The sequence below is a fragment of the Urocitellus parryii genome, chromosome 13 (assembly GCF_045843805.1).
Source record: "Urocitellus parryii isolate mUroPar1 chromosome 13, mUroPar1.hap1, whole genome shotgun sequence".
Taxonomy (NCBI): Eukaryota; Metazoa; Chordata; class Mammalia; order Rodentia; family Sciuridae; genus Urocitellus; species Urocitellus parryii.
Window position 1 is genome coordinate 12,798,359 of NC_135543.1, and position 16,406 is coordinate 12,814,764.

Consider the following 16,406-nt stretch of genomic DNA (forward strand, 5'->3'; position numbering starts at 1 on the left):
TATTTTGTTGCAGAAATAATATTAGGGTGTTGATTTACAGAGTACTGTTTCAAACCCTGTTGATGGAGCTCCATAACATACCAAAAGTGCTAGGCCCGATGTGCAATATATGTTTCTAAAAATCCCAAACATTCAGAGTTTGAAAATACATGTATCTCTCAAGGCTTAACATAAGGACTTCTGTGCCTACAGTAGAGAAAACAGGTGTCCAAGTTTTGTAGGTCCTATGCACCATAGTTTCTTTAGACTTTCAGGAAGTGAGAGTATCTAGAGTATTCTATATCCCTGTGAAGAAAGGCGAAGTTCTGGCAATAAGATCCTACAGACCTTCCTTATAGGAATTTCTGTATGGAACACTGTATGTCTCTCCAGAATCCTGGACAGTTTGACAAATAATGAATAAATATTTTTCCTCTAAGGCAATTCCTTTTCATTAAAAGCATATGTCCTTTTTTATGGGGGAAAAAAGGAAACAAAAGAAAGAATTAGAAAAGAAGGGCCTGTTGTGTGAGGGCTACACATGACAAGGACCAGCTGCTTCCTGATCTAGCAACAGTAACAATTTATTGTTTTTAGGAAATGAATCTCTGGATGCAGAGTTTATAGAAATCTGCATCCAGAGACAAGTCAAGTGGGTCTTAACTTGGGCTAAGCCACTTCAGGAGAACAGAACTTGCCAAAGAAAATGATGTTTCGGGTTTTGTTGTGCCTGATGATGTAAATAAATGGGTGGTCGGCGTTAAATTCATCCTTGTGTTGCAGGATCCGGGATCCCGGTACCTCGATGGACTCCCCACCATCTTCGTTTATTTCTAAGCACGCTCTGTGAATGACATTCGACAGGGCCACTCCCTTGGTCTCTGACATTCCAGAGAAATCAGATGTATCTTCGTTAAAGGTATTTTTCAGCCCTAGGTTTTCCAGACTAGACTTGGGGTCAATGATCTTTTCCACCTTAAACTTGGGAAGGGAGAGTTTGACTTTGGCATTGGCCATGGTGCTGGGATTGGTCCACTGCAACAGCGTCTCTGAGTTGAGTTGTTTTTCAATCTGAAGGACAGAAAGGAAAGGAAATTAGTTTGATGTATCTCCCACTGTAAGAGACCTTGCTTGATGGAAAACATAAAAGTTTTCGTGAGTCCGATTCTGAATCAGTCTGGGTGGAGCATCATCAGAGATGGTGGAGTACTTATGATAGGAACCAGTGTCTCTTGTAAGACCCACCAGCCACGGGCTCTGTTCTCCTCCTCCCCTACCACAGTGCTCCCTCTGCCCTGAAAGTTAAGAGGGCATGGTTTTAATTGGTTTGCTTTAAATTACAAACTAGCTTTTCAGAAAACAGATGCATGGGGTATGATGCTGCACACATGAGAGTTTTCTGGATTATTATTATAATTTCTCTGTAAGGAAATCTAGAATACCCATGGGCTGGGCATGGCATAAAATTTAACAACTCAAGTTAAAGGTAAAGTTATTCTTTTTAAAACTGGAACTTGAACTTGAGTCATTCTTCAAGTCATGGGTGGTAAAGTGAGAAGTACCTCGAAATGTGACATTATTTGAAATAAGGTCAACTTCAGGTATAATTAGCTAAAATGAGGCCATTAGGGTGGGCTCTAATCTGAGTTCCTTATAAAAAGTAAGAAATTGTACAGAAACAGACACACACACAGGGAGAATGCTATGTGAAGGTGAAAGAAGACGCCAGGGTGGAGTGTGGAACCGCCAAGAGACAGCAAAGGCTGCCAGCCACCACCAGGAGCCGGGCGAGAGGCACAAGCCCGCTCTCCTTGCAGCCCCCAGAAGGAACCAACTTGCCAACACCCCAGCCCCGGGACTGTGGCCTCTGGAACAGTGAGAAAATAAATGTGTGTTATTGAAGCCACCCAGGTGTGGTTCTTTGTTATGACCGCCATCACAAACTCATCAATGTGTATTCTTACACATTCCTTTCTGAGACTCAAAAGACCGTTTTCTTTAATTCTATTTCCTTAAGAAAAATATTGACACATTTATGAGAGTATTTTAAGTAAGATAAAATCCAAGACAACCGAATAATAGCCGAAAGAGCAAGACATGAAATAAGAGAATAAAAAAAAAGACTAACACATCAAAGAAGAATGAGGGCAGAAATTCATTCAGGTCATAAAAGGATGGAGGCAACAGTAACAGGTAAGAGGGGGACTGGTTAGACTGCCCCCACCCCCCACACCCAGCAAATCAGGGAGTACCAGATGCCTAATGGGAACATACACAACCTCTGCTCTTCAAGAGCCCCCCTTCATAGGTAGACCCCTCTTCATAGATATGTAGACCACGGCCCACAAGGCCTAGGGCTGAGGCCCAGGTGAGGAGAGCTAGAACAGAAGCCAGGGAGGGGAGGTCCCAGAGGGAACAGGGGGGCCTCAGGCAGCTGGGCAGAGACTGAGCCCAGGGGGAAATTAAAGCTCATTCACAAGCAGATAGATCTGCCACTTTCATTGAACTTTGTGGCTATAACAATCTGTATAAGTGTAATAATATCATAATTGATATCACATAAAAAAATATAAACTATACATAAGTATACCTTTTATATTATAAAATAACATAATATAATAACCTGCATAATACATAAATTTGAAGCATAATAAAATCTTGTGTGGGGGTATATGTATATATATATGTGTGTGTGTGTGTGTGTGTGTGTGTGTGTGTGTGTGAAATTTATTACACAGAATTAACCCTAGGTAAGCTAATGATAATGTATCAATGCTGGGAGGGGAAGGAAAGGTACTGGCGAATGAGATTGATCAAACTGTTATGTGCATGGATGACTATGGCATAATGAGTCCCACCGTTAGTATAATTATAATGCACCAAAAAATTCAATAAAATAAAAAGCAAAGAAAATTTCAAAAAAATATTTCAGTATTGGCTTTTCAACTATAACAAAAGTATCACCCTAATGCAAGATGCTAATAACTGGAAACCAATAGGATTGGGAGAGGGAGAGAGAGCATACGGGAATCCTCTGTACTTTCCACTCGCTTTTCTGAAAACCTAAAACTAAAACAGTGTGCTAATAAAGAAATAAATGAAGCTTCTGTTCTCCAGACGGTGGGCCATTTGGGCTCTTCCTGCTGACATGAGGGAGGCACCCTCGCCTAGGGGAGAGAACGTACCCAATTTCCCAGGCTCAGATCCTGGGTCTACATATCATTGACTAGTTCTGTGACCATGGACTGGGTACCTACCCCTCTGTGCCTCAGTTTCCTCACTGTTTCTAACCACAGGGCTGTCGGAAGAATTAAATGAGATCATACACACGGGGAATGAAGCACCATTCCTGGCACATCCTAAGTGCCAAATAAAAGTTGGCTGTTTCTCATATTAAAGAGGAAAGGCCCCTGAAGCCCATGGAGATGACTGAGCCAGTGGTGTGTGAGGCAGTTGGCCACAGGCTTCTCACGGCCCCACACAGCACAGTCCAGGGGCCTCTCTGCCCTCTCTGCCATGGCAGGGGCTCCTGCCTCCCTGTACATAAGCACTGCCTCCTCCTCACCTTCTCCAAGCCCGTCGACTCATCCTCCACATCCTTGGGTAGCAGGATGAGCATGCTGAGGTGCTTATTTTGGAAAGGAAGCTCAATGATCTTGCAATTGATGTCATCAATGTTGCCCATACAGAATGTGGCCTCCATGTTCATCATCTGCACAGGCTTGGTGTCTGTCTGTTACAGGAGACAAGTTTGGAAACATTAACAAGCAATTACTTTCAAGCACAAATATATATACACCATAAATACACAAAAATATAAATACACACACCACACGCTTACATAGGAACATATATAAATACATAAATATATAAGAAGATACCTATATACACACAAATTTGTTCATATGGTTTTGGATCATTGTGGCTCATGATCCAGCCTTTGGGATTCAAGCCACACTGCACCCAAACCATCAAGCACTGACCTGTGTTGAGTTTATAAATCCTTTTCAAAAATTATCCATGTCCTTTATAATTCCATGTGCTATATATTATATAAACTATATATAATACTGTACTTGCATATATAAAATATTAGCAGTAAGACAGTCTGAAAATATATGAAAAGTTTAAGTTAGTCTCTATAGACACTTATGATTTTGAGATCTTTAAACAAAGTCTTGGTGGAGCTGACTTCAAAGTAAATTCTACTTGCAAACCCATATACCTATTTGCTTCCTAATCAAAAAAGATGTGGCATATAGAAGGACAAAACCTTATTTGGTCTGCCCTTTCTGTTCATCTTTGAGAGCCCTCCCCCTGTCTTGTACCTACTCAGATCTGAGCAGATGGAGAGTCTGGATTGGAGATATGAAGCCCAGGTCTTGGTCCCAAATGTGACACAAGCAGATGCTACAACCTAGAGCAAGTCTCTCAACCTAAGTCTCTGCTTCCTTGTCAGTGGAACGAGGAGATTGGAAAATTCATAATAATAGCTATGGCTGGGGAGGGAGGAAGAGAAGAGAACCAACGGGGTGGGAGGTGGGGGGACACACACAGCAGCCCAGCTGTTGTGACTTTTTTTAAAAAACTCTCTAAAATAAGTAAGACAAAATGTTAAGTTCATGAAGTTGGTTGGTAGGTACACTGGTGTTTCTTTTATTATTCACTATAATTTTTGTGTGCTTGAAATATTTCATGATTTTAAAAGATGAGAGTGCTTCTTTTTTTTTTCCTTTTTTCTGAAAATCCCTTCCTCCAGCTTCCATACACTCCACACTCCTCTTGCAACAGGGCCGTGAAAGGGCCATAACTATCTCAAGGGACCACGCAGGCCTTTCCCTCTCTGGGCTCCCATTAAGATCCAGTCTCCTATCTCTGCTATCGAGGGTTTCTGAAGAAAAACTAATTCATACTAAGAAGCGAAAGACTGATAGTAGTTTAAGGTAACTTACTGTCTTCATATGCACCTCCCACAGGATAGTTTCCTGTTAACCTAATCTCTTTAGGGGGAGACTTCCAGCTTCATGTCAGTCCTTCAGGGATAACATCACAGTAAAACCTGTACCTCTCCGGAATTTTTCAAACAGTAAGCCGCACCTTACCCAGCACCGCTCTCAAAACACAGCTATGCCTTCCTTATTTTGCTTTTTGTACATACCTCTATCTTAGCACTTGCCACAGTGCTAGGAATATTTTGTGGTTATCTTTTCACCTCCCACCTCAACTGGAATATAGTCATGGCAGATACAGTCATGTCTTGGTCCTGGGATATCCCACCAGATAGTACCTGTTTACTAAATATTTGACTGATGGATGATTGAAAACTTCAGTGCTAAAGTGTTGAGAGCCACAGCCGAAGGGGCCCCAGCAAACTTTCAGACTGCCAGCTGATGATTGGCTCACAGCGGCCCCAGCAACATCTAGCTGATTGGCTCCTCTGCAATGATGCTCATTGGGCTGTTTCCCTGCCCTTTCAGACCACGGAGCTGCTCATTGGGAGACTATTTTGGCTCCGCCCACACGACCCAGCCAATCGGTCTCAAGAGCAGGAGGATTGTGGGAGGTGGAGAGGCTTGTATTTGTGGGAGAGGCTTGTGGGAAGCCGGTGGTGGCAGTTGGGCTCTGAGGGTTTTTCCTGAGGAGCTATTTTGTTTGGCTTGTGTGGTTCTAAAAATAAAGTTTGTTTCTTTTGACAAGTGGCTCCTGAATTGTGCCCAGCCAGACTGCGGCACTAAAGTATAACCAGAAAGCGAATTATGATAGGAAAACACGTTGCTTTAAAAATTTACTGATAATTCTTCCATTTTTTTAAGATATAGATTTGTCTAAAAATTTCCATCAGGCTAGACTGCCAACAGTTTCTGAACATGCCACAGAGTTGTGTCCTGTTAGAGTTTGTAAACAAGTCAGGACGGCGCCTGGCAAAATGCCAGAGGGAGTGGTTTGTGAAGTAACGCCAGCGAGCCATTAAGTGTGGAGATTTCTTATTGGTTGACTGCTGTATCTAGTTTATGTTAATTAAGAGAAGCTGTGTGGAATGTATATATACCCCTCCTGTCCTACAATAAGGGCTCTCACTCCTGCTGTATCAATGTACACAAGTTGTTCGTCACCCCCCAGCTATTTTGCTGCAGCCGGACTGTGGCAGTGTCCTCCAAAAGCTATCGTCGATTTCACTTGTCAGCACCAAATTTAGGCACAACAATCCCATTTTCTGAAACACGCATTGAGACATATTTTGAAAACAGGACTAAATAAAAACTATCCCAGAAAATACAATATAAATACAGATTAAGCACCCCTAGCCTGAAAACCCCAAATGCTCTAAACTCCAAAAGTTCATGAGCACCACCCTCATGCCTATATGAAAACTATGCCTAACATGAAAATTCCACACATGACCTCATGTGACAGGGCAAAATACAGAGCACTAAAAATGCTGCATGAGATCACCTTCATCCTACGTGCATAAGATGCAAATGAAACATCAATGAATTGTGTGTGGCCCTGGGACCTTAAGAGTGACACCATTAAAACACATGTTAGATTTCACTTCAGCAGGCCCAGGGACCCTCTGCCAGCTCTTCCTATGAAGGAGAACCAATCACCGGTCAAATGAGCCAGAGGAGGCTGGCTCCAGGATGGGACAGTGGGGTGGACCACACTCCTCCAGGACTCTGTAGAGGCTCTAAGGTCACCTTCCACTTCAGCTCCAAAGGAAAGACAACACTAAGAAGTTCCAAAGCCATGCTTAAATCTCAGGAAACGGTAAGTGAAAACTTCAGAGTATGAAGAACCCAATGTGTCCTTGGTTCCCAGGCAGGCCTCTGGTGCAGTCAGTCCTGTCCCTAGCAGCTAGCTTTGAGAAGACCACTGCAGTTGGGAAGCTAAGCTCAGGAAGAGGAAGGGGAAGGAGGACCTCCTGGCTCCCCTCCACACCCTGGATATTTGAGTAGGTAAGAAGCAATAATGGTGGTTGTTGGCCTCTCCTGGGAAAATGTCCCAATAAAACCCAGTGAAGTTTCATCTCATATTGAATGTTTTGGGGCTGGGGGTGCAGCTCAGTGGTAGAGCTCTTGCCTACCGTAGGTGAGGCCTTGGGATCAGTTCCCAGCACTACAAACTGAATTTGGGGGATTGACAGGTCATTCATTCAACAAATTTGCAGACAACCTTAATGGCATGTCAGAGTCTGCCAGGAACTACAGACACCGAGATAGAAAAGCCATGGCATCTGCCATGATAAAGCCCACACACCAGTGGAGGGTCAAAAAAGGGCAAACAATTAGATTTTACTGGGAAAAGTACACTTGAGGGTGGGCAATGTATGACTAAAACCCCATGGAAAAAAGCAAAAGGCACGGAAGCCGGTCCCATGAGCCTGTATCCCAAAGGGCTTTTCTCCTGGATTCTAGCATTAAGGTGCTGCTTATTAGGCAAAAACAAGTGATCGATGCCAGGTACTCGTGGCTCAGAAAAATTAGAATTGATACGTAGATTCATCAGGGTAAATAAGCTACCTTCAAGTATGGCAGAGACTCAAAGACTGCTGTGGGTCTAACTTCTTCACGCCACTCACCAAACCATATCTTCATATGGATCCCTGCGTTGTCCTGGGTTCTCCCATGAAGTGGGTCAATTTTCCAGTCTCAGCTATTTCGTTTCTTTTACAAAAGAGATGCTTCACCTATGTCTGAGTTATTTTTCACATAGTCATCTCAACACTATTAACGAGACCGCCCTGCAAAACAAACTTCTCACCCTGCCCTGGTGCAGATAGGTAAGCTGGACTTTTTTCTTCAGAAAGTCAAGAAGTGCTTCAAACCATCTTTTAAGTTAGACTTTAAAATATCCAAACTGGGCTGGGGGTGTGGCTCGGTGATCGACAGCTTGCCTAACATTTGTGAGGCCCTGGGTTCCATCTCCAGCATTGAAATTAGTTAATTAATTTCATATTCAAACCATGTGCTTCACTGTCAATAGGTGAGAAATTGAGATCATAGAGTAGGTAGTCAGGAAAAAGATTCCTAAGTGGTCCGGGTCTCACAATAACTCAAAGGCTTCTGCTAGAAGGATTTAGTTTGCTCTTTTTCTTTCCATTCCTCTTCCTTTCTTGCTGAAGGCCCCATGCCCTCATTTTCCTTATTGGAATGAATTCCGATACCTCCTCCCCACACACACACACACCCCTCCATTGCCATAGGATCTGTGCTAGGATCCTTTAACCATCCCATATGGCCACATACCTTGCTGACTCTGAAAGGGCATTCTTTTGTTTCTGATTCAGGGAATTTCTTCATCCACTTTCCAACAAAGTAGGCAGCATTAACCACGAGGATTTTGGTCTGGTCATTTATACTGTTGTCAGACAAAATGTTCTCAAAGTGGCCTGCAAACAATTTTAGAAAACCAAAAACAGCAGTTACCCTTCCAAACTACATCGGTTACACACATACATGTTCAGTCACTGGGGATTTACTGCTTGCTGGACTGGCACCATGTAAGGCCTGATAGGATTGCAAGTCAGATTTTCTTGTGCTCCTGGGCAAATTCATGGTCCCTTGCTGTATGCCTGGCCCTGTGCTCAGCCTTTTCATATATATTATCTTACTTTTTTCACAATGGCCCTATAAGATAAAGATCATCATCCCCATTTTAAAGTTGAAGAAACTGGGCTCAGAGAGGCCAAGGGGCTATCAGCTGAAAAGCTTGTCTGACTCCAAGACAGGCCCTTCCCTTCACCCTACGCCTCTCTACTCCTCTCCCAGGGGTACTCCTTGCAGGCAGGTTATTTGTCCCAGAGTCAACTTAATCACCAGAAGCTCAATCACAGCTGCAATTATTAAGGCTCTCAAATTCTCAACAGACAAAGCAATTCAACAGTGATAATCTCGTAATACAAAGAAATCCCCATATTTGAATAGCACTTGACATTTTTACAAAGATTTTCACATCAATTCTTGGATCCCACTTCCTGGGCTTGGACCATATGAAAAGGACCCTGTACTTGGTTTTATGTTCTGCTATCACATTCTTAAGATTTTTAATAAAATTTTCAGTAAAGGATTTTATTGAAATCCTGCATTTTTGTTTTCTCACTGACTGTGCAAATTATGTATCTGGTCCTGCCAGATATGTGTGTTGAACACATAATCGTTTTATTGGAGAAACTTGAAGATTAAAGATGTTTTTAATCCAGTAAGTGGCAAAGCTTCAATTTAAATCCTGAGCCTCCATTTCCAAATTTAGAAGTCTTTTCATTCAACTACCTTTTCCAGTCAAAAACGATTTTAAAACAAATGTCTCTTTGAGAGAAAATACAATTGCTTAGGAATTCTAAAAGTAAAGTTATACTACAGCTATTGAAGCAGGAGCTGCCTTTTGTTAATAATTTTTAAAGATGTGCTCAACCTAGTATTATATATATATATATATATATATCAAAGTTTCTCTTTACAGAAGAAATCAAGAAAATTTATTTCAATAATATAAATATAGGTAGGTAGGTATGTGTGTGTGTACATGTGTATATATCTATAGCTACCATTTGTTGGTATATGTTATCTAATTTGATTCTAACAACAACCACATGAAAATTAAATAGATTAAATAGCATGCCCCCTCGGCCCCCTCCCCTGACGTTTTACAGTTCCTTAAATTGAGGCTCCTTGTCCAAATGCCATAGTTGATAAGTTGTAGTGCCTGGATTTGAACCTAGGTCTTAAATGACTCCAGAGTTCCTGTCGATTCCATGCCCTTACAGGTGGACCTTGTTATTCGTGAGTCAGCACAGAGGCAGACCACTCTGGGCTCTGCTCATTCACGAAGGAAGTATCCCCGGAAGAGTATCCTTCCACACCAGCAAGGTCTGCCTTAGGCTTCCCTCCCTAAACTAACACTATAAATATAGCCCCTGGAAAAGGACATAGTCATTGGCCTGCCATCCAAGTCACTTCACTTCCAACTTCTTCCTATCAAGGAAGGCAATTCACTGGGAGGTTTAATGGAGGGTGGAGGGGTCTAAACAGGGAGAATCCTGGGAAGCACTGAGCAGAGGTGCTGCCAAGGGACATGGGACCATCAGGGAGCACAGCAGCATAAGGATGGCGAGGTTCAGGATGTACCTCCACTGCGTTTGTTTTCTCATTTTGTCTTCCTGTGTTTATCTGTGAATAAGACCTTTTGTCCTCTTTAATAAATTGGTAGAATTTTTGAGCCAGAAATGATATCAAGGATCATCAAATTATACCAATCCTTCCATTTCTAGACTTTAAGACTTTAAAACTGGCCTCATGCTTTGCCCAAAACCCCACTCTGTTAGAGGCACAGCTGTGGCTCCACTGGGGCGGGTGGCAGCTTGACAGAGGGCAAGGCAAAGCGGACCAAAACTGAAACTCCACTGATTTCTGCCAAGCGATGAGATGATACAAGAAATTTCTAGAAAGGCAAGTTGTTGACATGTCTTGATGGACAAAATTGAGCCTGGATAAAAGCATCCAAGGAATCCTCCAGATGCTCAATTTTTATGAGTGGCTCAAGGATTCAGGAGAAAGGAAGGTCTGTTATTCAGCAGAACAAGTAAAGTATACTTGCCGTCGGTGAGATCCTTAATGGAGCTGTTGATCTGACCTTTCGTTTCTTCCAGTTTATCCTTGAAGTCCACGGTTTCCAATTCTTTTGCATACGGTCTCTTTGTAGAGCTGATGAACTCCTAAAAAACATCCAGTTTTGTAAATTCACAAAGTACTTATAATCTATAATCAATCTATTACATTGTTACACAGTTCTAACAAAAGGATTCTTAAATATCTATTACCATGGGTACACTTTCCAATTTGGTAGCATGAACTGTTTCATTTACTCAATTATAGGACAATATCAATTATTAAATGCACCCACCAATTTAGTATCTGCTTCCGGGAAACAAAAAGAAACTATGCTAAATATGCACAATTACAAAATGAATGGCAGCTTTCTGTTCAAACTCCACTGAATAATATGAGAATTGAGCAAATTGAATTGAATACGAGTTGTATTCTGATATAAGAAAAAAATGAATTCCAATTTCAGAAACATTAAAAATGTGTATATATCATAGAGAAAAATGTACAGAGAAGAGAACTATGAGCAGAAAATCATTATCCTCCTTGAAATAAATAAATATGCTAAAGACCCTCGATACTCAGATAACCGCCCAAGGATGAGGAGCCATATCACCATCTGGGATCTTGATAGAAATCAAGAATCTCGGGCCCCACCCTAGACCCACCGACTCAAACTGTACATTTTAACAAGACTCCAAGGCATTTAATCTGCATGTTAAAATTTGAAACATAGTGCTATAGACATCACAGCGGTGGCTCTAACCTTAATGCTTGTTTAAAATGCAAAACCCTAAACACTATTGATCAAGACGTCTGAGGCCAAGATTTTGCTTTTCTGACAAACACCCAGGTAGTTCTGATGCAGATCAGCCCTCTTCAAACCTCAACTGTTTGTACTAGTTAACTAGAAATTTCCAGGAGCTATGAGCCCAGAAAGAAGAGCAACAGAAAGCAATCTAAAAATATATAAAATTCAATTAAAAACAAAAACTTTGCAACTCCTAGTTTGGCCGAAATTCCAAATGTTGAAATGAAGGTTAAACCAAACTAAAAATAATGTCATGTCCCTTCACTTCTAAGCACAGGGCTCCTGCACTTCTTCAGATCAGCTAAGGCCTGAGCCAATTAACTTAGCTTCAGATAACTGCAACTCAGCCTTGGGACTGACTGAGTCAGCAGGCACCAACTAAGAACTTCAGAAAGGCTCAGCAAGAGGAAGGCCCTTCATTATCCTCTCTGCAACAAAGATGTATTAAGTATCTCCTGAAGGACCACCTGGGGGCCATGAAAGTTTTTCCATGCCCAGCACCAACTTACATCTCAATTTTGTTTAATTTCCCAGATGATTTTAGAACAAAAACGATCGCATATGTGTGTCTTCAAGGAAGGAGAATAAACTCACAACAATATCTAGCCACTTATGGGTCCTCAAAGGGTCTCAACAAAACAAATACCTAACACAGAAAGGTATAATATAATGACAAAAAGGCTTTGATGGAGATCAAGCGTTTAGATTTAGGAAGTTTGAAATTCTGACCAACCAAACAAGAACTGAATCAACTCTTACTAGAGAGAGAATCTCCTTGTAATCTAGACTGTTGGCTATGTGTTTCAAAATAGACTTTAAAATATTATGTATGATACACCCTGGGATCGAGAATCACAATGTTCTTTACAGGACTGCTTCAAGAAATGGCTGAACTTAAATAACCAGAGCTGCCTTATATAGACCCACATCTGACCAGCCTCATACAACAAACAAAACCAACTTGTGGCTGATGAAGAGTGCTAATTTATGGTTTATTTTTTGAATTGATCTTTGAGGAACACCAGGAGAACATTCTGTACAAAAACAAATGAGATGGGGATCCTAAAACACCCTGGAGCCAGATGTCCGGCTATTTAGGAGTTAGAAATTTAACTCAAGAGTTTTTTTGCACTTCTTGTCTCCAGGGATACATTTTTTTTTAGGCAGTTGAATACCCCATTCTCTCAGAAAAGAAGCAGGGAAGAGGCATAGGAGGTGTGAGGGTTTGAGAGGGAAAGGGAAGCCCACAAGCCTCTCTCCATTTGGAGCTAGAAGGTGTTGAGCCCCACAACATTCAACCTCTCCAGGGGGACTGGTTTATTTTAAGAAGTCTTAAATCAAAAATGAACATCTTCGAAATGAATGTTGCAGGTCTGACAATGTGAAACGCCATTCCTGGAGGAAAAGGATACATTTTGCTAATTGCTTTCAACAACTTACTGTAGAAGGGTTCAGTGATTTGTCTACGTAGAGCCGCTTGATTAGTTTCAAAGAGTAAAAGGAACTGAGTTTATTTACGTCCGAGGTGACTGTTTGAAATCCGAAGGGCACATCTTTGACATTGTCAAAATGAAGGACCTGTTAAGAGAAGCAGCTCATTAGCAAAAAGCATTTCCTCTTCCTGATGAAGTGGACACCTTGTGACGGCAGCCACCTGTGCACGCAGAGCCCTTTTGCTCTGATGCTCCCATAAAGCCAAGCCTCTTGGCCTCCGCACTGTGGACATTTGGGGCTGGGCAATTCTTTGCTGTGAGGGCCTGCCCTGGGCGTTGCATACGCTTAGCAGCCTCCCTGACCAAGTAGGTGCCAGCAGCACTCCTCCTCCTGTGCATGACAGCCAAGACACGCAGACATTGTCAGATGTCCCCAGGGTGGGCCAGGGAGGGAAAAATTGTCCCTGTCTGAGAAACACTACCATAAAGATTCTCTTCTTAGTAAACCAAGGAAAATGTGCCCTTTCTTCAAAATGATGCCACTTAGCACTCACACAAAAGGACCTCCCCCCGGGGAAGATTAAGCTGGGTTACAATTTCTATCCAATTTAGAGACCGAAACAAGAGATTCATGCCAAGAGAGACAATCACTAGGCAGGTGTGAGTCCGGGAGGGAGGTGCCCTGAGCTGCAGTCCAGTCTCCCTGAGATGCTTTAGCAAGTGCTGAAGGGGCTGTTGCACCTCTGACAAATGGGGGAGGGGGGCTGCCTGGGAGAGTGAGAGTCTGATAGCCTTGCTTTGAATCCCAGCCTTCACCTATTAGGAAGGTAATCTTCTGTAGGCCGTCAGATCCTCACCAGCCCCTCTGTAAAATGAGCCGAGAATGCCTACTTTTCTGAGTTCTGAAGATTTACAGGTATTACATTTAAAACACCTAAAATGCATGGATTCAAACTGTCTATTATCCTTACAATGACAGTCTAAGCCATTTAAAATTCAGATGCTGTCATTTGAAGGGCTTAAATCCTTTTATTTTCTTCCTAAATTATATTTTCTTCCTAACTTATATTTTGTTCCAAACAACAGTCAAGAATCTCTTCTGCTCTGTGGCACTGCAAAAATGTGACATCAGCTAGGACGAGTCTCTCCTCACTCCATAGCTCAGGACGGTCAGACCCTGACGCCACAACTCAGGTTGCACCACCAAATGGGCACATGGTGCCAGTGAGTCACACAGCCTCAGCACTGCAGGGCCAAACTGGCTGGCCCAGGCACTGCTCAGCTCTCCTGCAGAATGATGAGCGAACAAGCCCAGAAGGTGACAGAGCCCAGCACTACTGCTGGGACACCAACAGCCTGTACGGAGACCTTCCTTCATTGTTGCTGAGGAGCAGACCCCCTACCAGGAAGTGTTCTTCTCAGCCCTTCTCTAAAGGGACCCAGGAAAGGAGGAACAGGGCTTGGGGTAGGGAACGTGGGAGGGGCAGTTCAGAGACAAGACAGATGGGAAGGTGCAGCTCCTCTGCCCAGGACTGAAGTTTCTCCCTCAAACCTCACTCGGTGTCAAGCCTAAAATCTTCCCCCTGACCTAAATGACATTCATGGGTCATAACATCAGGACATTTAGGAATAGAAGAAGGTAATCCCTTTTTAAATGCTTATGAGTTCCTGGAAAGAAAGTTCGCTGAACCTGGAGCAATCAACATTAGGGATAATAAAGGAATGAAATTGGGAGGACACTCACCTACTGTCTACAAAAACACGATGACTTAGAATCATAACCATCAGGAAAATTATCTCATCTAAGGTCTAAGACCCACACAAAGCTAGATAGTCAATCACAGCCAAAAAGAAATTAAAACATCTATGCACATATGTGTGCATATATAAAACACATCATCTTAGCCATGCTTCTTAAATAGGATGGTAAGCCTCCCACCGAGAGAATTCCAAAACATGTAAACACAACTCATTGTATTTGTACCAGCTACTTGAAGGCAGATAATTTAAAATGTGCTTCTCTATTAAAATAAGTGAGGATATATTCTAGGACAGAATGCTTGCATTATGCTTGCATCTTAAAATGAAGCACAAAGCTATAAATAAATTTTGCACTAATGTGGAAAGCTTTGTTCTGTCTGAATGTAGGATGGAGGTGGAGGGTAAATTTACACTCTTTCTGCTCAGGGTATTTTCAGTGGAACATTTAATATACCACCTTGATTAATCTTCACAATATGACAGATGAAAGATATCAGGTGACTTGCCGAAGGCCACCAGCAAATGGCACCCTATGATTGCCTAGCAGATCCCCAGTTTCTCCATCACGACCAGGTGTCCATACTAAGCACGGGCTGCAGGACACAGAAATGAGCTTTCACATTTAAAAACAGGTTAAGAGAATCCTGGAAATGACAGGACCCTCCACCCTGATCGACCCAGACCACCAAGTCTCCATTTCTTTCTCTAGTTCCTGCCTATGGATTCTGATAACTGCCCACTTAAAGTCAAAACAAGGCATGGGGCGGTGTGGTTACCTGTCCAATTTCACTTGCTGTGTCACCTTTGGCGCCTACTTGAGCGAGTGACAGAGAAGTGGAGAGACAGATTGGGGAGAAGAGGACATTGCCCACTGGCTCCTTTTCACACAGTTGTTTGAACAAGTCAACAGCAAAAGCCGAATTTGCCAGTCGCAAGGCATCCATCCTGGGCCTGGAAATGAAGACAGAGGAGAGGTGAATTTTCAATGTTTATTTAAAGTGTTCTCAACTGCATTCTGTCAGCACAATAAGAATTCTATTTAAACAAAGTAATGGTCTTGGGTAGGAAGAAGGAAATTCCGAAAGAAAGCCAGTTGTAAAGAAAGCTGTGGACAATGTGAGGTCTTCATTGTGTGCCACTCTGCCGAGAACCTCCAAACTTGGGCCTGGTGAGCCACAATGGCCATGGTCTGGAGCCTAGACGTCACACTGTCTCTTCACATTAGTGGTCAAGTGGTTGACAGCACCAATCAAAACCAGTCGGTTTTATTTACCACATATTGTTTCAATTAGGATTTTGTTTAGGTCATACAAAATTGACTTTTTTGTGAATTGCAAACAGTCAAATTGCATCAGTTTGACATGGTTCAGTTGATATTTATTAAGTGATATAAGTGTTTCCTCCAAAAAGACATGTTGAACTCCTGATTCCTAACCTGTGAATGTGGCCCTAATTGGAAATGGGGTCTCTGCAGATTTAATTAGTTAAGATGATGTCATACTAGAGTTAGGTGGGCCCTGACCCAGTATGACCAGTGTCCTTGGAAGGACAGGAGAAAAGTCACAAAGACAGACACACCAAGAGGGAAGATGGCATCACACCAAGAGGGAAGATGACATATGTGTACACAGACACAGAAAGCAAAGATGGCATCGAACACCCCCAGGCAGCGCCTGAGCCCTGGTGTCAGGGAGAAAGCTCCACTACTCCAGATAGGGGACTTCCCTTGGCCAGGACCAGCAGATGCACAGGATGGCAATGTACACCTTACCCCCGAACAGAAATTCATAATGCAAAGCCATGAGAATAAGATCAAGGAAT

At 42.5% G+C, this 16,406-nt stretch overlaps 1 protein-coding gene across 1 annotated transcript; it reads right to left on the bottom strand.

The window, feature by feature from the left end:
* Positions 1 to 648: 648 nt before the first annotated feature.
* Serpinb5 (serpin family B member 5) lies at positions 649 to 15,529 on the bottom strand. Its single transcript, XM_026404630.2, has 6 exons — positions 15,362 to 15,529; positions 12,832 to 12,969; positions 10,573 to 10,690; positions 8,226 to 8,368; positions 3,545 to 3,712; positions 649 to 1,050 (listed from the first exon to the last, which is right to left on the bottom strand). The coding sequence occupies exons 1-6, from the start codon at positions 15,527 to 15,529 to the stop codon at positions 649 to 651; spliced, it is 1,137 nt and encodes a 378-aa protein (XP_026260415.2).
* Between the last annotated feature and the right edge of the window lie 877 nt (positions 15,530 to 16,406).

Coding starts and splice junctions, on each gene's coding strand:
- Serpinb5 (XM_026404630.2), bottom strand. CDS start 15,529: ATGGATGCCTTGCGACTGGCAAATTCGGCTTTTGCTGTTGACTTGTTC. Junction 8,369..10,572: donor CATTAAGGATCTCACCGACG/GCAAGTATACTT, acceptor AATTGTTTGCAG/GCCACTTTGAGAACATTTTG. Junction 3,713..8,225: donor GCCCTTTCAGAGTCAGCAAG/GTATGTGGCCAT, acceptor CTCCTGTAACAG/ACAGACACCAAGCCTGTGCA.